The sequence below is a fragment of the Podarcis melisellensis genome, assembly GCF_964234715.1.
Source record: "Podarcis melisellensis genome assembly, chromosome: 14".
Classification (NCBI taxonomy): Eukaryota; Metazoa; Chordata; class Lepidosauria; order Squamata; family Lacertidae; genus Podarcis; species Podarcis melisellensis.
Genome location: NC_138546.1, coordinates 28,439,738 through 28,467,690, shown reverse-complemented (window position 1 = coordinate 28,467,690; position 27,953 = coordinate 28,439,738). Strand labels below are relative to the sequence as shown.

The window sequence follows — 27,953 nt, the reverse complement described above, 5'->3', positions numbered from 1 at the left end:
GAGAAGTTTGCAGTTTTTTCTTTAATGTCCTCATGAAAATTCACCAGCATTTCAGTGCAAATTTCTCCAAAGGTATACATATTTCCATGCACACTTACGCAAGCAATTCCCCCTAGGCTAATGCATTTTCATACATTATATCGACAGGCAGACACCTTTTTCCTTCACACTTCCCCCTAAGACCCACATTTTTCTACATATCGATCAGTCAGATACCTGCATCGCAACATTCGGGTCGGTGCAGATTTCAAAGGATAGCTAGCTGTGTAAATTAGGAAGTGCGAATTCGCCAGCTTTGCATTAAAATTCAAAGTGAAGCCTGTATCTTCCCCGTCCTCAATTCAAGGCGCAGCGGGGGGGTGGGGGCAGCGAGTGGAGGAGGGCATTAGTCCCTGTGCAGGTCCCTAGCTTTGATTTCTCTCCACATCTGCCAACCTGAACGGCAGCACTAAGCATACACACCTAAAGTGTTGCCAGTTACTGCAGAGAGCATCTCTGCCTGCCTGCCTGCCTGCCTGAAGCGCTCTCTGCAAACCCTCTCTGTTGTGGCATCGCGTCCTCTGCACGCTTTCACAGCCTCTGTGCTTTGACAAAGCCTCTTTGCGCTTCCCGCAAAGCTGGGGGGAGGCTTAAGGGGGGGCCTGGAGGCGGCTGACTCCAAAGCCGGTGGCAGGAGCCGAAGCAGGCTGGCAGAGACTCTTGGGATGGCATCTCCCTTGCCTGCAGAGAAAGTCCTAGGGCAGAACTGCCAGCTTCCCAGCTCACCTTTCCCGTCTCAGATGCCACTCAGGAGCAGAAATGCGGTGCTGAGGGCACTGCGGAGAGCCGGTTGGTAAGACTTGGCACCAGCCGGGGAAGGAAACGAAACCGGGCAGCCTTTTCTTCTCTCTCCTTTCAAGGACATGTGCAGGTACAATATCGGGACTCAGACCGGGACTTGATTGCCTTTGAAATGCCTTGCTGATTTTGTTTTAGAGGCTGGCCAATTATGGGAGAAAGAGTCTGCATATGTTGGGGCTGTTAACTTGGGGGTAAAACCCCATAGAACTCAGCCAAATTGTCTTCTTACGCAGAGAAAAGGTCAGGCTGCTGATCAGCTTGGTCCTTTTCCTACTTTTCTTTTTTTTAAAAAAAAAAAGTTGATTTCTTTAAAAGTCACTTATTTCCAATTTCACTTCCATGATAGCGAGAGCATGTTAGCCTCCTATTTATATAGGCAAAGTAGATAGCTAAGCGTCCTTTGTTTGGCTAATATTTCCGTACTGTATAGAAACTGTATAATTCCTACTCTCAATGTATTTAAAACTATCGACAGAAAACAGTCGTTTTATTTTACTTTATCATCGACTCCTTTTCTCATTTCTTACCCCTTTCTCCCCTAGTACAGCTATTGCAGCTCCCATTCTCTAAAAAGTATGATGGCTCATATTTTTATTAGGCTTGGGTGATATCAAACTGTCCACTCTGATTATTGATATCATCCATTTATTATATAGGTGATTTAGTGTGGCATGTGATGCTGTAGATTCTTATTTTTTCTAATTCGAAAGGGGGGAGAGTGTTGTTAGTGGGGAGCCATACATTTAACCACATTTAAAGCATGTTCCCCTCCTCCAAGAATCCAGGGAACTGTCGTTTGTTAAGGACACTGGTAACTGTAGCTGTGTGTGTGTGTTTTGTGTGTGTGTGCTTTAAATGCTTGGTGTCTATGCAGCCTTAGTTGACCATTAGGAAGAACTTCCTGGCAATAAGAGCTGTTGGACAGTGAAGCAAACTCCCTCAGAAAGTGATGGCCTGTCACTGGAAGTTCTGATTGATGGAGCCATGAGTATGCACTCAGATTTAAATTGGCATTTACTGGGATTTTTACGTTCGCTTACTGGAATTTTAGAACTGAGCTCAGTACGTCATTTTATTGATTGAGACGCAGTAAGCGCCAAGTTCTCAAAACTGGCTCTGCTTCAAAGATTGCCTGCTTGGTTCCTAAGGCTGCAGTCCTATGCCTGCTCAGCTGGGGAATCAGTCCCATTGAACTTCATGCGACTTGCACCTGAGTAGACCCGTGCAGAATCACATTAGAGGCTGTCATGTGTCTACCATGAGGGCAGAACCAGGGAAAGGAAGGAGAGGCAGGAATCGGGGCCTGAATAGGGCCGTAGGACATTTTAAATTAAAGCAGGGGGTGGCGGACTTATTTCAGCCCAAGTGAGTGGGTCTCATGCCAGAGTCAGTAGGCTGGTTTCTACACACACAAACACACACACATAATCTCTTTCCTCTGTTCAGACCAGCAGGAGACATATAATACTGGGTGACCTTGAGCCAGTCATAGTCCCTCAGCCTAACCTACCGCACAGGGTTGTTGTGAGGATAAAATGAGGACAAAGAGAAGAAGGGGCTTTGAGCTTCTTGGAAGAAAAGTGGGATTTAAATGTGATAAAAATTAAAATTGATAAAAATTAAATAAACAAATTAAATAAAAAAATTAGCAGAGTTCAGGGAGGGTGCGAAGCAGGGTGGGTGGAGTGGGTGGCAAGGGAGGTGGTGTGGCCCGGTATGCTGTCGTGTGATTGGCTGCCACCCACCTGTCAAATTTGGCTCTGCAAGGCAGATCCTCATAAGGATTTGGCCTGTGAAGCCAAAAAGGCTCCCCACCCCACTGTTGAACTTATGGCAGTACAGTGGTACCTCGGGTTAAGTACTTAATTCATTCCAGAGGTCCATTCTTAACCTGAAACTGTTCTTAACCTGAAGCAGCACTTTAGCAAATGGAGCCTGCTGCCGTGCCACCACCGCACGATTTCTGTTCTCATCCTAAAGCAAAGTTCTTAACCTGAGGTAATATTTCTGGGTTAGCGGAGTCTGTAACCTGAAGCGTATGTAACCTGAAGCATATGTAACCCGAGGTAGCACTGTACGCCATACCTGACTGCTATGAAAGATACAGGCCCCAATCCCCCTCTCCTTGCACTTTGTTGTGCCTGGCTCCTAGCCCCATGATGGGTGCAGGGGGGGCCGGCCGCACCGGGCACAACATCTGGGGGTTAGGGTTAGGGGGCGCAAATCCACGGGTTAGGGGGTGCAAATCCACGGGTTAGGGGGCGCAAATTACTTGCCTTGCCCCAGGTGCTGACAACCCACGCTACGCCACTGTCAGGTGCATTCAGCAAATTCACTAGGGGGCTGAAGACTATACTTCTGGCTAGACAAGTAGCTCTCCCTTGCCAGATCAGAACATCTTAATTAAGAAACATCTTAATTAAGAACCTATTTTTCCCCGGATTCGCAAAGGGTGTGTGTGTGCGTTTGTGCGAGTGTGTGTGTACGTCAGCCAACACCCACACATAACCTGTTATTCCCATCTGTGAACAACGATGGAGCTTGTGAATAATTACGGATGCCATCATGTTGAGCAGAAGGGAAGATGGAATTGGCAGGGTGGTGCGCATTCAAAAGATGCCCTCATCTTCATTACCTTGCTGGTTTTAGATATACATATGTTGGTGGGTCGTCCATTTGTCTCCCTAACTTCCAGATTCAGCCTTCCCTGCCAAACCTATCATCCAAATAAACAATGTCATTGGTTGGGAATTGTCTATCAGCCCCATTCCATAATAATTCAGCAAACACTCTCTCTCTCTCTCTCTCTCTCTCTCTCTCTCTCTCTCTCTCACACACACACACACACACACACACACACACACACACACTACTATGTTTCTCTCTGCTAGAATAAGAACCTGCTGGACGAAGTCAGTGACCTGTCTAGTCCAGCATCCCATTCTCACAGTATTGGCTGTGAGCCCTGGAAAACCTGTTCCCTGCCTTGCTGGCCTTTCCCCACCTGGCCTGGGGAGGTGGGGTGCTGACTGACTCCAACTACAAAAGCTGTTCAAGAGTGGAATGGACTACCTGGGAAGTGGGTGGTCTCTTGGCAGTTTTACGCAGAGGTTGGATGGCCACCTGTCGGGGATTCTTTAGCTGTGATTCTCACATTGCAGGGGCTTGAGTTACATGACCCTGGGGGTCCTTTCCAACTCTACAGAACTATGATTCTAGGAATTTTGTACTGTCCCTGGAACATATCCTGGACATTTGGATAAGCCATATGGACCGATGAGATTCATTCATGTTAATATACAACCTAATACCTGTTACGGGGGTGGTGGGATGCCATGTTATGTTATTTGTGTATAACATATAGATAGATGACAGGCAGATAGATAGATAGATGATAGATAGATAGATAGATAGATAGATAGATAGATAGATAAAGGTAAAGGGACCCCTGACCATTAGGTCCGGTTGTGACAAACTCTGGGGTTGCGGCGCTCATCTTGCTTTACTGGCTGAGGCAGCCGGCATGCAGCTTCCAGGTCATGTGGCCAGCATGACTAAGCTGCTTCTGGCGAACCAGAGCAGCGCATAGAAACACCGTTTACCTTCCTGCTGGAGTGGTACCTATTTATCTACTTGCACTTCAACGCGCTTTTGAACTGCTAGGTTGGCAGGAGCAGGGACCAAGCAACCGGAGCTCAGCCCGTCATGGGGATTCGAACCACCGACCTTCTGATTGGCAAGTCCTAGGCTCTGTGGTTTAACCCACAGCGCTACCCGCGTCCCCAGATAGATAGATCCAATAAATTAAATAATAATAATAATAATAATAATAATAATAATTAATAATAGATGATTAATATTTTCTCCAGGTAATGACAGACAGAGAACACCTGATGAATCACCCACAAAGATGCCACGTTGTGGATGAGAACATCTCTGCATCTGTGGTTTGCCCAAAGGGCTGGGTGGAGCCAACCTTCACACTCGCTGCCAAAGCTCGAGTTGTCATCACGGGCTGCTTCTTCGTCATTGCAGCATGCAGCAACCTTGCCGTCTTGTACAGCGTCACGAGGAAGAGACGGAAGTCCCACGTCCAGCTGCTCATCCTGAGCCTGACCGTGGCCGACTTGCTGGTCACAATGACCGTCATGCCCCTGGACGCTGTGTGGAATATCACGGTCCAGTGGTACGCTGGCGATGCCCTGTGCAGGTTCCTGAACTTCCTCAAGCTCTTTGCCATGTACTCAGCCGCCCTGGTGCTGGTGGTGATCAGCTTGGACCGGCACTCTGCCATCCTGCACCCCTTTTCGTTTGCTAACTCCAGCCGCCGCAACCGGATCATGCTCTCTGTCGCGTGGATCCTCAGTGTCCTGCTGGCCGCTCCCCAGGTAGGAATCCATTAGGACAGAAGGCTTGTTCAGGGAGGTGCACATATTGTAAGGTAAAGGTAAAGGGACCCCTGACCGTTAGGTCCAGTCATGGACGACTCTGGGGTTGTGGCGCTCATCTCACTTTACTGGCCAAGGGAGCCACTGTATAGCTTCCGGGTGATGTGGCCAGCATGACTAAGCCGCTTCTGGCGAACCAGAGCAGCACATGGAAACGCCATTTACCTTCCCGCCAGAGTGGTACCTATTTATCTACTTGCACTTTGACCTGCTTTTGAACTGATAGGTGGACAGAAGCTGGGACCAAGCAACCGGAGCTCACTCCATCGCAGGGATTCAAACCGCCAACCTTCTGATTGGCAAGCCCTAGGCTCTGCGGTTTAGACCACAGTGCCACCCGCGTCTCGCACATATTGTACCAAGCCGCAAAACAGTAATGGAATACAGTGAGAAATACGAAACCAAACAATAACAAGCACCTCCCTCCGTCCCTCCCCACAATGCCAGAACCTAAGTAAGAGATTGTATACATTCCGGTGCATCGCCACAGTTGCCTGTTTAATTCGCTTCCTGTGTCGTTCTTGCAGGGATCTTACAGAGTATTTTGCTAGGGTACTGTCACTATCTTCATCAGCCAGGATACTGAAGGACAACATTCAGAGCAGAAATATAAGCGCGACACCCGAAATATATCAGGCTTGTTCGCGCACTGCACAGAAGTACAAGCTCTCTGTACACGTATGCAAGCGTTTGTGAGACAGAGCGTACACTTATTGATTTTTCAATTTTTCATCATGGTTTGTGTGTACGCAGGTGCACAGATTGCACACTGAGTGCACAGCTCAAGGATTTGTGTAGAGAGGTACACACAGAGATTGTGCACTTGTAGAACATAATGTGTGAACACTCCATAAAAGCAGTCTCATGGGGAACAGCTTCCTTATATACATGATTTCTGAATCATGCAGTGTTTGAGCATGAAGGCTGAAATGGAGAATGCTGGCATTTAGAATGTCATTATTACTAATTTCATCCTTCTGACCTTTTCCCATCCTGCATTTATTTGGGGGCGGGGAGGGAGAAGCAGGGAAATTGATGCCTTGTTTTAGAGTGGGTTATTTTAGCTGCCTGAATGTATTTGTATGTGTGTGTGTCATTATACATTATTTAAAAGCCTTTATGTACTGCGCAGTATTTCAAATCTCAGAGTGCTGCATATTTGTACATAAATAATGCATTGATAATTAATATAATAACAAACCGATATATGTATGTAAATTAATAAGTGTGTATATTATTAGACTGTTTTACTTTTCCATTTCAGCTTTTCCTTTTCCACCTGTACACCATCCCGGGTGTCAATTTCACCCAGTGCGTGACGCATGGGAGTTTCAGAGAGCACTGGCAGGAGACCACCTACAACATGTTCACTTTCACCACCCTCTATGTCACCCCGCTGACCGTGATGGTCGTCTGCTATGTCCGCATCTTATTTGAGATCAGCAAGCAGCTGAAAATTAACAAAGGTGAGTTGGCCTCCCCTCAACTGCATTGGGTGGGAACAATGAGATGCCCTTCAGCTTGTCTTTTTCCAGTTTCTCAAAAGGTTTCTCTTCCCCTGAAAAACAGCCTTCCATTTTTCTGCCTTGTTCTCAGGGTTTGGCACTGACCTTACAGCTACAAAATGGCTGAGAATTGTGCCTGTATTACTACTACTACTACTACTACTACTACTACTACTATTACTTCTCCTGCCCCTGCCCCCTATTATTACTATTACTATTACCACCTGTTATTTATTAATCGCCTTCTGAATAATTGTCTCAAGGCAATTTGCACATATTTAAAAGCAGTTAAAAACACAAACATAGCAAATATATTTATAACAACAGTAAACCCTAACAAGGTAGATACTGGAAGACCCATTTCTCCCATGGGAAAAGCTCTATGAGCCCCTCCAGATAGCCTTTTTTATTGCAAATTCATGATAATTTGTGCTCATGTTGGTGCTGGGGCAGTTATATACAATCGTACTTTCGATATACTGTTTGCACCTGGAAAAGTTTCAGCTTTGTTTCCAATCAGTGCATGTCCCATAACTTCCTGCAGAAAACCTGAAACTTTTCATGCCACAAATGTTCTGGTTCAATGATTTTTTTTGGTCCCACTTTTGGTGAGCTATAGCACAGGATGGCAATAATATGGTAATGCTGGGGAAGCATCACACGACTACTAAAGCAGATTGGTGTGTGGATTGTCCAGTATAAATCCACCATTAATGCACTAGTATTGCCTTGATGACATGTTACAGGAATAGGGTTGCCAGACCTCTGGGGCTAACCTGAACTCTCCAGGTTTGCCTGGTCCCCTCCAGCTGAGGGCTTGAATATCCAGGTGACTGAGAGTGCCTTTAGTTTTATTCTTAAGACTATGTGTGCATCTCGTAAGCTTCAGTCCAGCAGGAGCAGCCTGCAAAGTATTGCACAACTACCTGGAGGGATCTGCCCTCCTCCTCTCCCTCTGCCCCTCTCCCAATTAACCTCCATTTCCAGGGCTCAGTGGCGGAAGGGAGCACAGAGGAAGACTCATCAGGGGCTGCCCCTGAAGCTCAGGTTTGGCCCCTGCAATTTCAGGGTCTGGGGTGCTCCCGGCCTGGCAACCCTATACAGTACTGGTTTTCAACCAGTGGGCTGTGGCACCCTGGGGTGCCTTGAATGATGGTCAGGGGTGCCCCAGGCAACACTGGCCTCTGTCCTTCTTTCCCTCCCTCCCTCCTCTGATTCTGTCTCCCAAAGGCTTGCGTAGCTGTTTGTTACAACAGCCCTAGCTACAAGCTCCCCAGGTGAATGGTGCCTGTGGGGCTGGACCAGGGGGTTCACCTTTGGTTAGTCTACGTCAGGCTGCTAAAGCTAGGGGTATCCTCTTCCTCTTCCACCCCTGTGGGGTGGCTTGAGGAGGCACCTCTCTTTGGGGCGGCGGCTCAGAGACCAGGGGCAGTGGCAGCAGCTGCTTGGAGGACTCCCAAAGAGAGAGGAGGGAGAGAAGGCTGAGGGAACACTCCACAAGGGAGGGTGTTCGAAAAGGGGTGAGGGACTGCTGGCTCTGCAGGCAAAGAGTAGGGTTGCTGTATTTCAAAAAGTAAAATTCCTGACACCGACAAAGTTATTTTTTTACATCGCATTGCAATACATATGGGTTTTCCCTGACATTTTGCCTATTCAGCAAAATTCCCCTCTGACGCAATTTTTACACCCAAAAACCAGGACATGTCTGGAATTTTCCTTACGTGTGGCAAGCCTAGCAAGGGGTGACATAACTTGGCTTCTGAGGCTCAGAGCGTGTTTCCCCACAGGGGAGCCGCAGAAAGAATGTAGTTGGTCAAGGGAGCCATGGGCTCAAAAAGGTTGAAAACCTCTGCTATACAGAATACAACTGCAAAGCAACAATGCCATCATCACCTGTCCAGAGGGGCCCTGTCTAGTTTTTATCTGCCCCACCTGCTCTTGGATCACTCCAGCCCAGAGTGAGGCCTACATTTCATTCAGCAGAGGGCAACCTTTTGTCCCACAAGTGACTCCTTTGAGCTTCTCCCACAGGTCTCGCCAGAGGGAAGGACGACCACATCTCCAAGGCCAGAATGAAGACACTCCGAATGACGGTTGTGATTGTGGCTTCTTTCATCGTTTGCTGGACCCCTTATTACCTCCTGGGCTTGTGGTACTGGTTCCAGCCTGACATGATCCGCAGAATGCCAGAGTACATCAACCACTTCCTCTTCCTCTTCGGCCTGCTGCACACTTGTACGGATCCCATCGTCTACGGCCTTTACACCCCGTCCTTTCGAGAGGACATGAAACTGTGCATCAGGAACCTGAAAGTGACGGTGGCCCACCAGGAGAAAAAACTTGCATCTGTTTCAGAGATGAACCATAAGGACTCTCATGACCAGGGTCAGGTGCCGTCAAGTGTTTCCAACGGAGGGACTATGCACACTGTGTTCTAGAGGGGAAAACCCTCTGGGAGGGATGAAACTCAGGGCAAGCTCACTTATGCAGGCAGAACACCTGAATTGCTACACCTGTCTTAACTGTGCACTTGAGGACTAAATGTCTGGACCAACTCTCTTAAGCTGCACTAGGTTTAAGGTGATCTAGGGATATAGGAGGGTGCCTGATCCCAAGTCACACACTTGGTGAATCCAGCACAGTATCGTCCGCATTTACCAGCAGCTGCTCTCCAATATTTCAGGCAGGGATTGCCGCCAACTGTGCCTGGAGATGACTGGGACTGGAACCCGGGGCTGTCTGGATGCAAAGATGCTCTGCCACTGAGATAATGAGTCAAACAGTTCCTGTGCACACAAGTCACCAGTTTATGCCACAGGCATCAAGCGATGGACAGGCATGTATGAAACAGGCCCCGGCAAACACTGAGTGGGCCCATTTGTACCGAGATCTCAGCATAAATGGAAGTTAAGATGTCAAGCTGCTGTTAAACATTTGGGAGTGGGGAGGGTCGAATTCTGTCCCACAATCATCCTGAACAAAATGCAGCCACTTGAGACTCAACACATTGTGCAATGTCAATTTTTAAAGCTGTATTAGGCCAATTGGATACCTTTTCAGAAATTATATTATGCTTTATTGGGGTAGCATGATTTTTGTTCTAGTAGCAGTTTTGGGTCTGTGACCATATAATAAAATCTGTATTATTATTATTATTGCTGCCTGGATGAAGGATGAAGGATGGGCAAGTGGGTGCATCCAGAAATCCCTGCCTTTGGCATGGCTGGAATGTACCCAACTGTACCAGGGTTAAGAGGCAAATGTGTTGGCCTGCCCACTCTTCCCTCTGCCCCCACCCACCACTAGCATATACCCAGCCCACTCCCTGGGAGTTAGATGAACAGTTCCTTGGAGCTTAGTGTCTCAGGGCAGCCCTCTCCCCACCCTCAAAATAGGAGCGTCATGACTTACCAGGCATATGTTGCAGTTCTAATGTTCAAAGTGCATGAGAGTCTTTATTGCAATTGCCTTTACAACAAGCTTGCGAGGTAGGCCGCCACAATTCCCATTTTATCAATGGGGGGCTGGTGTTGACAAGTGATTTGCCCAAAGGCCTGTGGAGAAGAGGGGACACGAACCAACTGCCCTCGGTGTGTGATTTGTAAAGCGGCTGCTACGCAGAATAAAACCAGGAAGGCAAATGCAAAATTCACCCAGAAGGTCTGTTTTGCAAAGTCCAAACCAAAAGAAGTCCATTTACTTATTTTTCCGCCTTCGCAACTTGAGCCACCCTCTGCCTCTTACGGGTGTTACCATCCTGAGCTGCAGTGGAGATGATCTTGCCATTTGCAATATCTCTTCCAGTGCTCAGCCGGCGTGTGGTTTTTCCTAGTCAGATCACAGGTGGAAACCCTGAGTTCCTGCATGGGCTCTCAAGACTCTCAGCAGCTCCTCAGCAGGGCGAATGGTCAGGGATGATAGGAGCTGGAGCCCCATAACATCTGGAGGGCCCCAGGGGCCCGTCCCCCTGAGCCAAGTGATCAGATTGTTGCTCTGAGAGCCACCTGTGCCTCTCTGCTTGAGGGCAGACGCTGCTCCACACTGTTGCCTTGCTTTGGGGAAAAGGGGACTGTCTGGAGAGAGATGGTTCTCCACCTTTGAGGAAGGTGTTCCGGCAAGATAAGCCCCAACCAGCTGAAAGGAGGGTGGCGGCAGGCTGGTCACAGGGAGAAGCATGAGAAAGAGGAACAGGGAGAAGCACAAAGGAAGGGGCAGCCCAGCAGCTGAGGAGAAGCAACAGGATGCAGATGGCATGCCTTTGCTCTCAGACTGGGAACATGTTTCTGACTTGGGCATTTGGCAGGCGAATGCTGGAGTGGAAATCATGTTTCAAGGGACACAGGATCTCTTGTCTTCTTTCTCACACCCAGAGTTGCGCTCATTCCTACTTGCATGCTTCTCAGGGGTATCTGGTTGAACACTGCAAGAACAGGCAGCTGGGCTAGTTGGGCCTCCTCTGACAGGGCTCTTAGGTTGTCTTGGGCCAAATCAGGGCACAGGAAGGTGCCTTAGGTGTGTCAGACTATGAGGCCGTCTAGCTAGGGATTGCCTCTGAGCATCAGTTTCTGGAAGTCAGGCAGGAAAGTGCACATGGTCCTGCTTCTAAACTTTTCATTGCGGCATACAGGTGGCCACTGTAAGAAGGGCTGCTGGGCAAAAGGGCATCTGGTCTGACTCTGACCCAGCTCTTCCGTCATTCATATAGTATTATGGGGGGGGGGGAGAGAGAGAATTCAGGAAATTTATTTCCAATGCCCAAATCAGAAAAGAGTGCAAGGGGGAGATTTGAGATGAAGAACATCACACTTACTTGCACAGGGCACTGAAGCTCTTGCTAGTGATTGCAGACATGGGACCCCACCCTTAAGTCTTGCCAGTCCCTGTTCTGCAGGATTTCTGCACTTCCTGTCATCTGCATCGTCCTGCTCCATCTTTAAGCTAAGGAGGGTCCACCTACCTGACTTGTGTTCAGAGAAGCAAGGCAAAACCAGAGAGATATGAAATAGCTGTGCCGGGAAAGTTAAGGCAGCTGAAACATCCTACCCCAGCCCCCAGAGGGTCCCCCCCCCCAGCTTCAGAGTGGAAAGTTTCATGAAGGCTTTAGATTGCTCAATATTAAGGCATATGGTGGGGGGCGGCAGCCCTGTCCCATCCCCACAAGTTCATTGTTTTAAGTCAAAAATCCTGTTCCAATAGTAGAGGAAAGCTGGGGAGTTGCTAGCCCCAATGGCAACCAGCAGCAGCAGATATAGGCTCATCATGATAGCGAAGCGATGCTTAGAGACCCACGACTGGCTAGCAGGCCTAGAGAGAAAAGAGAGACAGCGATGACTACATCCAGCCACAAGGGAGCACAACTTTTCAAAGCCCCTACCCCCCGCAATGTGATTATATGCCCAGGCCAAAGCTTTGCTGCTGGTTTAGATATGGCCACAATGGCTCTTTTTAAACATAGAATTGTAAAGTTGGAAGCGACCCTGAGGATCATCCATTTCTCTACCTTCCCCCATAGAATCACACATTTGGAAGCAACCCTGAATGTCATCTAGTCCAACCCCCTGCAATGCAGGAATTCTGCTCACAGCTGTCCCTGGATGGGCTTGAACCGCCAACCTTCTGGTTAACAGCCAGACACACTGGCCCATTGGGCACATACTGCGTGTTTTCAATGTGTGCATTTTTAATGTATTTTTCATATGGCTGATTTTGAAAGCTGTTTTATTGTCATTTGAATACTTGTCCCCTTTTGGCTGCCCGTGCTGATGACCACTGGCAAAAATATATATGCCAAAATACTACTATGTGTACAATTCGTGTGTTCAGGATTCTGCATATGCATTTTTGCAAAAGTTAACAAAAAGATAAATTGAACTTCTGCAACCACAGCAGCGAACTGTGGTTTTTTTGCGTTTGTGCAGAAGTCTTCTGAGCGATGCCAACACTGCAAAACAACTTGTTTTGCACACTCATCCCTTACAGTCCTGTCCGTCATGTTAGAGGTTTTCCTGCATTTTTGAAGCCCAAGGTTTCAGATGAACTTACAAAGCACTTGCTTTCAGGGTATTTGGGGGCGAGGATGGTGGCAGAAGGGCACTTACCTCCGGTGTTGCTTCTGCGAATAGACGAGCAAGTACTTCACCCGTATCAGCTGATTGTTCGTGACGACAAAGTATTTCTGGGGAACATCACCCCCTTCGCTGTTCCTCACTCTGGCTCTTTTCTTGTCTATTTCTTTAGAATCTGGTCAAAATGAGCAGAAGAGGGCCTCTTAGACAAAGAGGTGAAAGACACAAGCGCACTGGATGTCTCGGGGTAAAGGGATCAGTTCCTGACACCAGCACAGGTCTTGCCATGTGCCCCATGAATTGCTGTGTCTGTTTTCTGAGTAAAGTGCAGGCATCTCAAAGGAACACAGGAAGATCCCTGATACCGAGTTGAACCACTGGCCCATCTAGCTCACTACTGTCTACTCTGACTGGCAGCAGCTCTCCAGGGGTTTGAAGCAGGGCATCTCTCACAGCCCTATCTGGAGATGCTGTCAGGAATTGAACCTAGACCATTTGCATGCAAAGGCCTTAAGCAACAGATTTTGGAGTGACCATTTTCTCTCTCTTGGAGAGTCACTGCCTCACAGGAGACTATAAAGGGCTAGATCAGGGTGGACCTCACTCTAACATCACATGGCCCTCAGTGCAATTTCAAAAGCCAGCAGTTCAGAGCTTATCTGATCCTCTTGGCTACTGGACAGGGAAGGAGAGAAGGGCGTGCCAGAAAAAGCAAGAGAAAAAGGGGGCGGTGGCCTGCTTCCTTTTGACTCCGGCCCCTCCAACTGCTGGCTTTTGACTCTGGCTCCTCCCACCTCCAGCAGGTGTTCCTGTAAGGCTCTCGAGACAAAATGTTGCCCAGCCAAACTAGATGGACCAATGATCTGATCACACGTGAGGCTGCTTCAGCCCTACCTTCCCCAACTGGGTGCCCTCCAGATCGTAGAGTTGGAAGGGACCCTGAGGATCATCTAGCTCAGCAGTTCTCAACCTGTGGGTTCCCAGATGTTGTTGGACTACAACTCCCATCATCCCTGAGCTTTGGCCTTGCTAGCTAGGGGTGATGGGACTTGTAGTTCAACAACATCTGGGGACCCACAGGTTGAGAAAGACTGGTCTAGTCCAACCCCCTGCAATGCAGGAATATGCAGCTGTCTGTCCCATATGGGGATCAAACCTGCAGTCTTGGTGTTATCAGCCCCACACTCTTAACCAATTGAGCTATCCATCTAGTACCAGATGTTGTAGCCTACAACTCCCATCAGTACCTGCCAATACAGCTGAACCGAGGATGGGGTTGATGAGAGCACGGCTCTGCTGGCTGGGGGCTGATGGGAGCTGTGGGCCTAAGCAGCTGCGCCAAGTCAAATCTTTTCTAGACTCACCTTTCTTTTTCACCTGGCATTTTACATCTGGATGATCGATGATCTCACACACGGCAACACAGCTGAGGATCGGTCCCATCAGGCTTTGCTGCCAGCCGAGGCCATGGGGGCTATAGAGGAGAGCGAGGCTCAGGTCACTGGTGAGGTAGGTGCCTTCCCCAAATAAGGAGGTCTAGAAAAAGCAGGACGGGGTTGCACATGAACTGGGCTGCACGCTGCCAGCCAGCCATTTCAAACATATCCAATCACAGCAAATCTGTCTCATTCCTAGAAGCATTTTAGGAAGCTGAATTAGACCTAGTTCAGTCTGAACTGACCGGCAGTGCCTTCCTGACCAAGCTAAGCAGCCTAGAGCAAAATATACATCAGGAGGCTTAGTATGGCCAGAATCAAGTATACACTTCCAGAGCTAACACTAAATACATTACAGTGGAACCTCGGTTGTCGAATGCTTCATAAGCCAAACAATACAGAACCCGAATGCCGACAACCCGGAAATGAACGCTGAGGTTTTCAAATGGGCCTCGGAAGTCCTCGCCTACCCATGTGCTATCTGCAACCAGCACTGGTTGCCAGATGTGAAATATATTCAATTCTGAAATACAACACAGACTCAAACCTTACCCGGTTTAAATGGCACTGTAACCCATTGTGCACGATGGAATGGAAGTTCTCCAGCCGGCTCCCATGGAATGCATAGATGAGGTCTCGTCCCGCCTTGGTCTCTTCAAATTTGGCGTTCATTTGACTGGAATAAGTGATTTCAAACAGGAAGTCTGGTGCAGGGACAGGGACGCAGGGCACTCCTGTCAGTTCCTGGATCTTCTTATACTTCAACACCAATAAAATATATTGAAGTTACTGGGTTGCTCTGAGAATCCAGTGCCCTCTCGATGTTTTGGACTACAATTCCCATCAGCCCCTGGGCTAATGCAAGTTGTGGTCTGAAACACCCGGCAGACCCCAGGCTGGCAAAAGCTGATTTAAAGGCAGAAATCATCCCCATGGGAAGCAAAATAGTATCTTTAAGAAACATAGGAAGCTGTTTTCCCCTGGCCCATCCAGGTCAGTACTGTCTGCACGGACTAGCAGCAGCTGCCCAGGATTTCAGGCACGGGTCTTTCCTGGAGAAGGCAGGGATTGAACCTGCAAAGCAGGTACGCCACCACTGAGTAAAAGCTCTTCCCCCAAGTCTTGGGACTCCGCTTAACAAGACACCCCAGTAATACTGAAAGCAGGGGTTGTCCCAGATCTTCCCTGGCCCATGCTGAAGCCAGCGGGAGGCTGTGCATTTTTAAAAGGCATTCAGTAACCTCCGAGATTTCAGAGTCTCCTCTGCTGGGCTTTTGGCTCACTGATGCGCAGTTAACTTTTTGTAATCGATGAGGATATATTGTAGTGGAAAAGGTTTGAGCAAAGACACTGTTGAGGTGAGGGGGCAAGGAGATGACTTACTAAGCAATGGAATTAGTTGATTTGAAGGTTAATGTGAAAAGGTTTGAAACATTTAAGAAAAACATTATGTGTGTGTGTATGCATATATATGCACACATATATATGTACATATATATATATATGTGCACATATATATGTGCACATATATATATCTATATAGAAATAGGTTTGACTCGCTCCTGCATTGCATTTTTGCCATCTGTTAACCACCTCACAGGTCCTCTCTTTTGTCCAAAAAATAATTTTAAATTATTATTTTTTTAAAAATACCATAAAACAAAATATGTCATCCCATTTGTCTCAATTCTGCTTTAACATGCTTACTCTCCCCTGCAGCCTTGTGCCCACATGCAGGTTGCTGACACACCTGACACCTCCAATATTACTTGGATCCATTTGCACACGTTCGATAACTAGGTTGTCGCCAGCATCGCCTCTCACCTCCTTTTTGCTTGTGCTGTGGATGCACAGGGCCTTGGAAGACAAAACCCAGCCCAGCAACTCCCAGCCTCTCGTGCCTGTGTCTTGGGCCAACTCAAGCAGCTCTTTCAAGCCCACCAAGGCATTTGTATCTGCAAGCTGACAGAGAGAGAGAGAGACAGAGAGAAACAAGGGTTGCTGGCTTTCCTTGAGCATCTCACACAGTTAGAGAGACCCCCTAGTGGTGAAAGAAAGGCAACGTCTCCAACACATGTCTTCAGGGCATTAGCTGGCAAGCAAATCCCTGTGGACAAACCCTATAGGCCTTCTTATTCGCACTCTTGGAACACAAACTCCGCATGGACGGAGACACCCACACGGCTTCCTGTTCTCTAAGTTGAACCATTTCATCTAACAGATCCTCATAACTGGTGGCATTTATTTCCATATGCATGGTGGCACTGTGAACAACCCCACAAATGGCAAGGGTGGAATTCTTTTAGAACACAACAGAGCTCAACTATCTTTCATTACGAAACATCACTCCTCTGACGACTCCTGGGTACCCTTGTCTGCTTAGAATGGGAAGATATTTGCAGAAAGGGGTGGTGTTTCTGGTTGTATATCCAATACAGTGGTACCTCGGGTTACAAACGCTTCAGGTTACAAACTCCGCTAACCCAGAAGTAGCACCTCGGGTTACAAACTTTGCCCCAGGATGAGAATGGAAATCATGCGGCAGCGGGAGGCCTCATTAGTGAAAGCATGCTTTTGGGTTAAGAACAGACCTCCGGAACGAATTAAGTTTGTAACCAGAGGTACCACTGTAATAATAATTTATATGATAAAAATTATACGATACTATACGATTTATACGATAAAAATTATACGATACTATACTACGCTACGCTACACTACAATGAGATGTTTAAATGTTTATTTGATTTTCCCGAAACACTTGACATCCTCTCCTGCCACACCAGTGTGGCTTGCTACACCCTTTGAGAACCACTGCCCTAAACCATGAGGGATGTTGGGATTACTTTGGGTGGGAATTTACCAGGTGCTCAATAGAATCATAGAATTGCAGGGTTGGCAGGGACCCCCTGGGTCATCCAGTCCAACTAGATGCAGGAATCTCAAAGCCCCTTACAAGCAGAAAACCAGGCAAAACAACCTTCCACCCCCGACGTCAATTCCAAGCTCGGGTAGGGAAGAAGCTTGTTTTTGAAATTCCTGCTCCCACCCCTGCAAGCTGGGGAGGAGAACAGCTTGTTTCTGGCCTTGAGCTGCATTTCAGAGGCAAAGTCAAGGACAAGACCCTCTCAGGAGTTCCCTAGTAGAACTATGCGCCGCTATGTGAATAATAATAATTACTGATAGAATCATAGAATTGTAGGCATGTAGCACAACCCCTGGCAATGCAGGAATTGCAGCAATCATCATCATCATCATTCCTGGTAGATGGCCATTCAGTCTCTGTTTAAAAACGTCCAGTGATGTAGAGCCCACCATCTACTCACCAAAGCCTCGAAATCCTTCGTCTCGTCCGTGGTATAGAGTCCTGGGAAGGGCCGAAGGACAGAATCCCGCTTGTAGCTCTGCAGGGCAGAGACGAAGAAGCTGCACTTCAGGTCTGCAGCCAAGAGGTCTGCCTTGAGAGCCTCTCGCACCCGCTCTCGGAGGCCCGCAACCCCGGCAGCTGGCACCTGCATTGCCAAGGGGCCCTCCTGCCATTAAAACACAGGCGGAAGTTAGAAAAATCAAGAGTTGGGAGCGGCCTGATTCACACAACACCATCAGCCAGGCTATAGCTTACTGGGACCAAGCTAATGTGCTGCCTCCTGGAGAGGCGTTCCCGGGCACTCTGCTCCCTCCTTCCCTCGTCTTTTTTTTTACTCCTGTGCTGCACCAAGCATAGTCCTCAAAAGTCCCCTTTGGCTTACCATGTCATGCGAACCAGGCCATAAGGTCTCCAGCAAACATCCCCACAAGCAAACAGACGTTTCCCGGGGAACAGCGATCCTACTCTTCCCAGACGCTAAGTTGAAAGAACAACAAAAAAGAGATGATAAAATACATTCTGCAGCATTCAGAATTAAAGTTACCCTCACTGGTGCCGCCTGAGGCTACGCTTCTACCCTTTAAACCGTCACATGGCAGCCAAGCATTCAACAGGTGATACTTTGCACAGCTGCATCACTGCACCTTCCAGCTTGGAAAACCCACCCCCACCCCACCAACCCAAATATGGCAGACCGCTAGTATTTTGAGGGGTGGGGAAACACAAATCAGAAGATACAACTGCCTAGCAAGCAAGTGTTTTAGCAGCTCTGTCACGGGCTGAAGCCCAACAGGTCTGTTTTAGTCGTTTATATCCAAGCTTCACCTGTTGAACTTCAGCCTGTAAGGCAGCTGTTAAACGGGCAGGATCCCACGCTGCTAAAAAAGCGTCTTCCCCTTTCTCCTTGACATTTTTTTGTGTGTGTGGTCTTTATTCTTCCCCTCGCCCTCCGGCCTACCTCAGGGGCTACTCAGCAAAAGGCGATTCTCACTGAGGTGGAAGAGGAGAAGAGGCCCTCCCAATTCCTACTGAACATGCTCAGCTCAGCTTAGCCATGCGCAGTAGCAGGAGCTGAAGCCACAGGTCTGCCAGCAGTTGATTCTGAGTGTGCGCAGTAGCAGGAGCTGAGCCGCCTCCCTTACCCTTACCATGCCTTTGCTTACTACGTCATCCTGAGCATGCTCACTAGAAGCACCTGCAGGCCTTTGTTCTTAGACAGGCTCAGTAGCAGCAAATGAAGCCACACTTTGCCCTTACCTGATTTTAAGCATGCTCAGTATAAACAATGAAGCTCAACCCTTTGCCCTTGTCCTGCCCTCAACCAATCCTGAGCATGCTCAGTAGCAGTAAGTGAAGCTTCAGCCTTGACCTTTCTTTCACGTGGAGAGCGTTCACTTAACTGGCAAGTACAATCCTGCCCAGGTCAATTCAGAAGTAAGCCTTCAGCATCAATTTATGTTCCCAGGCTGTCTAAAAATCAGTAAAAAGCAGGGGCAGCAGCAGCCACCGGCAGTCTTATCCTTCGTCAATTTCTCTCTAACCGCCTTTTAAAGCCATCCAACTTAATGGTCATTATTGCATCTTGTGGTGCCAAGTCCATAGTTTAACTAAGGTCTGCCTTTTGTCTGTTCTGCATCTTCCAACCTTCAGCTTCAGTGGATGGCCCTAAATTCAAGTGTTATGAGAGAGAGAGAAACGTCCTCCATCCTCTTACTTCATGACATGCATGGGGTGGGCAAAACTGATGTATCTGGTCAGTTAGTTAAGTATTTCTATTGTTTAACTTGATCTGGGTGGGCAGCTCCTGTCCGCGCCCCTTGGCTACGCCCATGCATGCATAATTCATACCCTTCAACATTTCTCCAATGAAAATAGGGACGTCCCATTCCATAACAATAATTTTACTATTTATACCCCACACACCTTACTGGGTTGCCCCAGCCACTCTGGGCAGCTTCCAACATATATAAAAACACAATAAAACATTGAACATTAAAAAAAACCACAACTCTTCCCTGTACAGGATTGCCTTCAGACAGCTCTGGAGTCAAATAACTACATACACTCCAACATTTCTCCAATGAAAATAGGGACATCCTACCATACCCTCTAACATTTTTCTGATGAAAATAGGGACATCCTAAGGAAAAGTGGGACATTCGGGGATCAAATCAGAAACCGGGACGACTTCTCTAAATCAGGGATGTTCTTGGAAAATACGGACACTTGGAGGGTCTGATAATTTTATACTCCTTTTATCATGTTCCCCAGTTGCTCACCTTTTTTCTAAACTAAAAAGCCCCATATGTTGTAATCTTTGCTCATTATAGGAGCTGCTTCAGCCAGTTATTAAGAGTCTGACTCTATCTGAGTCCTTGTTGTTTAGTCGTTTAGTCATGTCCGACTCTTCGTGACCCCATGGACCAGAGCACGCCAGGCACTCCTGTCTTCCACTGTCTCCCGCAGTTTGGTCGAAATCTGAGTCCTAGTGGTGAATATTTGACCAAATTTGGCAGCTGACATGCAGCAGCAGTTAACATTTGACCAGATCAGCCACGCAAGCAAGCAATAATTGATAGTATTTGACAGAAGAGTAGGCGGTCAGTGTTTGCCCATGGATTTGCAATACGTATAACGTCTACTCAGAAGCAGCTCAGTGGGAATATCTCACACCAGGTAAATGAAGTAAGATTGCCCACAAGCATAATAACATGTTCTGATATATAGAATCCTAGAAGGACAGTTTGGCAAAAGATTTGCTGGAAGATTCAGGACAGAAAAGAAAGGTACTTCTTCAAACTATGCATGGTTCACCTTTGGAACTCACTGCCACAGGAGGCAATGATGGCCACCAAAATGGATGGCTTTAAAAAATTGGTTATTGGGCCAATCTGGCAGGCTCTTTTTATGTTCTTATCCTGGCAACTAAGGTTTGTTAAGGGTGGGAGTAGCAAACTACAGTTTGCCAGATTGTGCTTTACATGTATGATGCAGGTTCAATGAAGCAGCTTCTGATGTAGTAAGAGCAAACTTGTGCGCTGTTTCTGCCTGTTGAGGGCAGCAGAGTCTCTTTGGAAGACAAACGGGTCCTGCCTTGTTAGAAGCAACTAATGAAATGGAAGGTAAAGGAAGAGTGTGGAGCATTCAGCTCTTGACTTCATCTTTACATAGCAGTGAGAAGGTTCTTTTCCTAGCTGACATCTGTCCCCCCTCCCCCCCCTGATTTCCCCTCCCCCAAATAGAGCAATGCAAGTTAATAAGGCAACAAGAAGCAGCATCTGGGACAAGTCAGTAATTTCAGCTAGCTAGTTGATGTGGTTCAGGTAACTTGCGCTCTAGAGGGCAAGAGTGAAGGGAGAGGGGCAGTTTTCACCGTGGGTGGGAAAGGAAAAAACAAAGGTTTTTGCAATGATATCAATCACACGAGTAAGCTCTGTGGTAAGAAGAAGGATCCAATCAAAGCGCTCTCTCTCTCTCTCTCTCTCTCTCTCTCTCTCTCTCTCTCTCTCTCTCTCTCTCCACACACACACACACACACACACACACTTGAGTTTTCATTTTTCTACATTTAAAATTAAACTTTTTACAAACTTTAACATATCCAGTGGCTTTCCTTCTTCTCCTTCCATGGTTCATATTACATATCATTCAAATCAATTTTCCCCTTTTACATCAATCAAATATTATTTACTCTTAATGCTGCCAGCGTTCTCAGTGGTGTACAATTATTTTCCATATATCCAATAATTATTTTCCAATCTTCTTTAATCCCCACACATTTTTCTAGGCCTTTTTGATAAGGTTTATCAGTGTAGCAGACATGGTGGGCTCCGTTTCACATCCAGCAGCTTTGCAGATGATATCCTCTGCATGAGGGTATCAGATCTTCCTTCTAAGAAAAGCAAGCCAAGGGTTGGGGGCTTCCTAACCAAGACAGAATACCTAGAGCACAGCTGTAGCTCAACATCTGGAGGGTTGCAGGCTGCCCAGCCCAACTCAGTACAATGACTAAAATCAGATTGTGTGAACCGATTCCACAGAAAAGCATTAAATCTGAGGTGACTCCACAATCCCGGCTTATTTTCACAGAGAATTGGCTGCACCTAACTTTCACCAGATTGTGCCCCATTAACAATTTCTGGGCAACTGATTAGCATGTAACACATAGCACATAGCCATTCATTCATGAAACCAGATTCCACTTTTCAGGGTCAAAAGAGTTTCTGTGGGAGAGATTCTGCAGTGGAAATCCAACCCATCATATTCAAATCTGAATGGCCAGTTTTGGAATCCAAGGCAATTTGAGGGGTTTTGTTGTGTCGTGTTTGTTCAGCTGTTTTTCTTTTCAACACTTTCATCTTATGCCGCCTTGTGAGGGTTTGTGCAAAAGGCAAAGAAGAAAGAATAATTTCATTTAATAACATTTTTAGATCTTATTGCAGTGAACCTCAAGTATGCAATAAAGCCATCAATATAAACTACATTGACCGAAAGAAATATACTACTACTATGCCACTAAAACATTTTTAAAACCTAAAATTAAAACACAGTGTCATAAAATGCAGACGGGTTAAGGTCTAGTGATCCAGGAATATATTGAATAACTAAGGCAGGCATTGAAAATATAGCACTTTTCCGTGATGGATGCATGGATTATCAAACCACCATACAGATATTATTCAATATCTCAATGGTATTTAGAGTACCAAGTGCATAACCTTCTCACCCCGAACCAAGAAGGAATATTCATGACAACCGAATTCAGTGCAGATTTTTATTCTCTCTCTCCCTCACTGAATTATTTAACAGTGGTAATGAATAATGCAACTCAGTCTTAATCTTGGTAACTATCCTTATGTATGTTGGGCATCCCTCATTTCCTTTTGAGGTGTTGGGGAGAGAAGAGATCTAGGAAGGCACTGGGATAGAGCAGCCTTTTCTCCATACTACATAGGCAGAACTGGGGGAGCTGACTGCCCTCTCTCCTATCAAGGCAGAGGAAATATAGAAGGAATTGCTTTGCACTGCAGGCGGAAAGAGTTTCTTGCATAGAATCCTAAAGGGCAGTAGCCTGGAAGGTGAGAAGCCAAATGCAGAAAAATTATCCTTCCTTTTAGCGCATGTATATGCAATGGCAGCTGGCTGCCTCCCCGACCTGAGGCAATTGTCTCAATGCGCCTCAGGATTGGGCTAGCCCAAACATCCCCCTCATTCTCAGCGGCATTTATGGCTTTTTCCCCAGCTGGAATTCGCTGGAATTCAGTTCCGGCGCGCGCACACATGCACACACACACAATATTTGGTTTTACATATTTATAATCACACCGCAACATATCCACAGTTAAAATATCCCTCCAAATTTCTGGACTTCCCACCTTCTCCTCCTTGAGTTCTATTGTTAAATCTTTTCTACAGCATCTTTTTTCAATAATCCAAGCTTTTTAAAAACTGCATTATGTCCATAGTTCTCATTACATTACAAGTGTTATTGCAGTCCTGCTAATGTTTTCAACTGCTTATAGTGGTCTTTAAGGTAAATTCAGTGGCGTAGCGTGGGTTGTCAGCACCCGGGGCAAGGCAAGTAATTTGCGCCCCCTAACCCATGGATTTGCGCCCCCTAACCCTAACCCCAGATGTTGCGGCTGGTGCGGCTGGCCCTCCCTGCACCCCCCACGCTATGCCACTGGGTAAATTATATTATTTAAGTTATTATTAAAGTTTTATTCTTTCTGGTTCCTGAACTTTCCAGTCAGTTTTGCCCTTTTGGCATAGTCCATCAACTTGATTTGCCACTCTTATCTGGTAGGGACTTTATCTTCCTTCCATCTCTGGGCTAACAACATCCTTGCAGCTGTCATCGCATACATAAAAAGTATTTTCTGCTCCCTTGGAATTTCAGCACCTACAGTTCCTAATAAAAAAAGCCTCTGGGTGTTTTTAAAAAAATAAAAGTTATTTTAAACATTTTTTCAATTCATTATATTTCATTTCCCAGAATGCTTTTGTTACCTTATGATAAAAGAAGCCTTCTTTTTCTTTACATTTCTAGAAAATATTTGAGTTCCGGCACCTCTTGTACCATTGCCATTTGAAGAGAACAAGGGAGGTGTTTGGGCCGGCCCAACCAGAGCTGCATTGAGACAATTGCCTCAGGTCAGGGAGGCAGCCAGTGGCCATTGCACAGAGTCCTCTGCTCACTTGCCCTTCTGCCAGACTTTGAAAGGGACCTTCTCCTGCCTCACTCTCAAAAAGGGTCATTAGAGCAAGGCGTTCTGGGTAAGGTGGCTGGGAATAGCAAAGCGTTTTGTTGAAACATTCAGTGGAGGGAGGCTGGTCTGTGAGGACAAATGGGGAAGGAGATGGGGGCTATGGATTTAATTATCGCTCCCACCTTTCCCCTATAATTTGGGCATTCTTTACCAATGCCCTGCTTGCGCTCTCTCTCTCTCTCTCTCTCTCTCTGTCAAATGATCCTGCCCTTTTGAGGGTCTTGCCTTGCTTCTGAAATAAAAGACCTTTCGTCAATGGCACCGTGAGAATGCTTATTTCAACACCATTTGAATTTTCAAAAAGAAAAACTTTGAAGAAGGCAGATGGAGCTGGCAGTGAGCAGAGACGACGAATGTTGATGCTGTGAATGTAATAGCAGAAGCTGGCCATGCCCTCTGCACCAGATCCACGTGGGTGTTCCCAGCATAAACATTTCCAGATTGGGGATGTCACAGCAATGGAATGCAGGCAGCAATTCTCATTATAATGGTGTGGAATCTTCCCAGGGACGCCAAACTATTTGGGTAGCTGTTGCTGTCATTAGGCCTGCTATGAATTATGGGTGTGCAATAGCCTCCCTCCCTCCCTCCCTCCCTCCCTCCCTCTACCATTATACTTCTGGGTGTAAAACTTTAATAGAGACTTATTGAAGAGCTCTGGAATTTGCAATGATAATTTGGACATTGTCTTGGAGATGCAATTGAGCTAAACTGAATACGAACTGTACAAATGGGAAGTGGAGCTCATTCATATATTTCCAATTCACCAGGGACAGCCCCAGGAACACAGGATTCGGCCATGTTGTCTACAGTGACTGGCAGCGGGTCTTTGGGGTTCCATAAAGGTGACTTTTTAGGTACTTCCAGATGATCAGTTTATTGAGCATTTATCCCGATTACCGGTAGTTTGCAGGGTGATTATACAAAGCTAGTTTTTTAACAAGCATTCTGATTTGCTTGCGAGGAGGCTAGATGGCGTTGCATCAAAGCAAGCATTATCCCACATTTCCCAGCACATTTTCCCCATCACTTTCCTTCTTGCAAAATGCCTGCTCTCTTGAGAAAATAGGTTTGTTGAATAAGACCTCCCAATCAACTATAATTGCATAACCTGGATCTGGTGATATGTGATTGGATCCCACCTGAAAATAGAGATAGTCCAGAAGGACCGCTAGTTACCTCCTAGCAGAGGACTTTAGGAAACAAAGTAAGCTGGGAAGCGGTGGTGTGTTTTTTTTTGGGGGGGGGGGATATTGAATCTCTTTGAACCCAAATGAGGGTTATTCGTATTTTATTTACACTAAAGTGGGTGTTTTCATGTCATGCACAATTTACCCTAGTATCTGCATTTTTATATATGTTACTAGGCTGAAGAACTGCGCTTTGAAATTCAGAGAAGTGTGAATTTAAAAGAATGACCGTGTTTCAGTTCACATATTGTTTTTGATAGTGCAAATTAGGTAGGTAGGTTCACCTTTAATTAAGAAATGAATTAGAATAAAGCCTATATCTAAGTATGCTGTACTTTCCCATTTGGGGTTCTCTTTTGACTTGGTTCAGATGAGCTGGCTTTGTTTCCCCAAGGTCATTTCAATGTCAGGGGAGCAGCCCCTCCTCCTCCTCCTCCTCAGCTGAAGGGAAAGGTATTGATCACGGATGATGAATGATTCACGCTCCCTGAAGTAAGAATCCTTAGTTAATGGGTGAACCGTGAGAGCATGTCTGAACCCTTCGTTGATGTGCTCTTCGGTGTTTAATTTTCCAACCAACACTTGTTGCAAAGCTCAGCTCATTGTCTTGCAATTTCTTTTTATTTAAAGCCTTAATGTTAGTATGACATTAATTGTTGTTGTTTTCTAGTCAAGGGATATCCTGCTTTCTCCCTCTGCAAAGGAGTTGCTCAGAGTGGCTTATAAACAGAAAAGGAAGCCCAAGAAAGCAACAGTGACTCAACAAATGACCGAAAATGAAAAAACAGCAGTGAAAATTGAAAACACAAAGAGCAGGGAACAGCAATCAATACATGAAGCAGCAACAGAATTAAAAGCTTGTTTTGTTGTTGTTTTTTTAAATGTCAATTACAGGCAGAAAACAGATTAAAAGGAAAGTGACCTAAGGAAGTTAGATTAGCCTCAACCAGAGCCAGGGCCTTCTCAGCACTGGCTCCGGCCTGGTGGAATGCTCTGTCTCATGAGACCAGGGCCCTGAGGGATCTGATTTCTTTCCCCAGGGCCTGTAATACAGAGTTGTTCCACCTGGCCTTTGGCTCAGAATCAGTTTGATTCCCTCCCCCTCTTTCTTTTTCCTTTCTCCTCCTGTGAAGAGGCTGCATCCTCATGTTTTAATGTTGTATTTTAATGTTGTTTTTTAAATTGTATTTTAATCAACTTGTTCTTATTATTGCTTGTTAGCCGCCCTGAGCCCGGTCTTGGCTGGGGAGGGCGGGGTATAAATAAAATTTATTATTATTATTTATTATTAACCTCTCAGGGCAGGGTGTTCCACAAATCAGAAGCCACCACAGAAAATTCCTCTCACATTCTGCCACCAATCTCACCACAGAAGGCAATGGCACCAGTACAGCAGCTGGTTTTAAAAGGAGATGGTCTTTCAAGTGGCTCCATCCCAAGATCTTTAGAGCACTATAGGTAAAAACAGTACCTTGAATTGCACTTATAAATGAACTGTAAGCCAGTGCAGCTGATACAAAGAAGATCACTTGATCAAAGGAATGTAGGAAGCTGGTCCATCTAGCTCACTATTGTCAATACTATCTGGCAGCGACTCTCTAGAGTTTCAGAAATGGGATAGCCCTATCTGGAGATGCCAAGGGTTAAACCTGGTGCCTTCTGCACACATAGCAAATGCTCTACCACTAAGCTACTGCCTGTCTCCAAGCACTTCCCCCACCAAGATTGTAGTGACAGCTTTATGCACCAGTTGAAGTGTCTGAGTTGTTTTCAAGGGCAGGTGTGTGAAGAGTGCATTGCAGTACAGTGGTACCTCGGGTTACATACGCTTCAGGTTACACACTCCACTAAGAACTTTGCTTCAGGATTAAGTACCGTATTTTTCACTCTATAAGACGCATCAGACCACAAGACGCACCTAGTTTTTGGAGGAGGAAAACAAGAAAAAAAATATTCTGAATCTCAGAAGCCAGAACAGCAAGAGGGATCGCTGTGCAGTGAAAGCAGCAATCCTTCTTGCTGTTCTGGCTTCTGGGATAGCTGTGCAGCCTGCATTCGCTCCATAAGACGCACACACACATTTCCCCCTTTTAGGAAGGAAAATGTGAGTCTTATAGAGCAAAAAATGCGGTACTTAACCCGAGGTACCACTGTAGTCCAACTGAGATAGAACTAATGCATTCAGGACCATGGTCAGCTCTAACACTACCAGAAAGAGGTGCCACTGGTGCTCCAGGCCACAGGCAACATCTGAGCATCTAGCAACAATTCTTGGTCCAGTTGTACTCCCAAGCCACAAACCTGATCTCCCAGAGACAAGCTGATATTCTATTCCTTAACCAGTAAGCTTCACGCTAGCATTTCTGCCTTGTCTGGATTTAATTTCAGTTTTGCTTACCCTCATACAGCTCATCACTGACTCCACCAACTCCATGGCTGAACCTTTCAATTTCAGTTTCTCTCGTTTTCCCAGTGTTAAGTTCAATTCTCCACATCCCCACATTGGTTTTTTGTTGGTTTGTTTATCTTAAAAGTCTCCATGCAAATTTATTCACATTTAATGTCTTTATTTTAGTCAGACCGCCCCATGGAATAGCTGTTGTTTGATTCCCCTCTTTTGACTAATGATTGGCAGGTGTCCAACACTGCATTTGGGGGCAATTTGTGCTGACCAAACTCCCAAGAATTCCTGAATGAAACTGATAGTCTGGATCCATTTCAGTCTGGGTTCAGGTCTCATTGGGGAATGGAAATGGCCTCGGTTGCCCTGATTGGTACCTCCTCTGGGAGCTGGATAGTGGAAATGTGTCACTGTTAATAATAATAATAATAA

General features: G+C 46.4%; 2 protein-coding genes and 1 long non-coding RNA gene across 5 annotated transcripts; 2 read left to right on the top strand and 1 right to left on the bottom strand.

Annotated features, from left to right (window-relative positions):
• Positions 1–12: 12 nt before the first annotated feature.
• LOC309356863 (gonadotropin-releasing hormone II receptor-like) lies at positions 13–9,918 on the top strand. The gene is made up of 4 exons (XM_081888724.1): positions 13–910; positions 4,710–5,228; positions 6,553–6,754; positions 8,825–9,918. The coding sequence occupies exons 2-4, from the start codon at positions 4,713–4,715 to the stop codon at positions 9,229–9,231; spliced, it is 1,125 nt and encodes a 374-aa protein (XP_081744850.1). The 5' UTR covers positions 13–910; positions 4,710–4,712; the 3' UTR covers positions 9,232–9,918.
• A 302-nt stretch (positions 9,919–10,220) lies between these two features.
• Positions 10,221–18,769, bottom strand: PARP16 (poly(ADP-ribose) polymerase family member 16). 3 transcript variants are annotated; one of them, XM_081888743.1, is made up of 8 exons: positions 18,620–18,769; positions 18,044–18,138; positions 17,621–17,827; positions 16,119–16,256; positions 14,847–15,053; positions 14,223–14,394; positions 12,892–13,033; positions 10,221–12,097 (listed from the first exon to the last, which is right to left on the bottom strand). In XM_081888743.1, exons 2-8 carry the CDS (start codon positions 18,044–18,046, stop codon positions 11,956–11,958), a joined length of 1,011 nt encoding a protein of 336 aa, XP_081744869.1. In that variant the 5' UTR covers positions 18,047–18,138; positions 18,620–18,769; the 3' UTR covers positions 10,221–11,955. The 3 variants fall into 3 exon arrangements, with proteins under 3 accessions (XP_081744869.1, XP_081744870.1, XP_081744871.1); XM_081888744.1 differs by having other exon boundaries at positions 18,487–18,624; XM_081888745.1 differs by lacking the exon at positions 18,044–18,138 and having other exon boundaries at positions 18,620–18,719.
• Positions 18,770–19,018: 249 nt separating this feature from the next.
• On the top strand, positions 19,019–27,592 carry LOC309356447. The gene is made up of 3 exons (XR_014162800.1): positions 19,019–19,095; positions 26,421–26,578; positions 27,529–27,592. It is a non-coding gene; the product is annotated as an uncharacterized lncRNA (long non-coding RNA).
• The last annotated feature ends 361 nt before the right edge of the window (positions 27,593–27,953 follow it).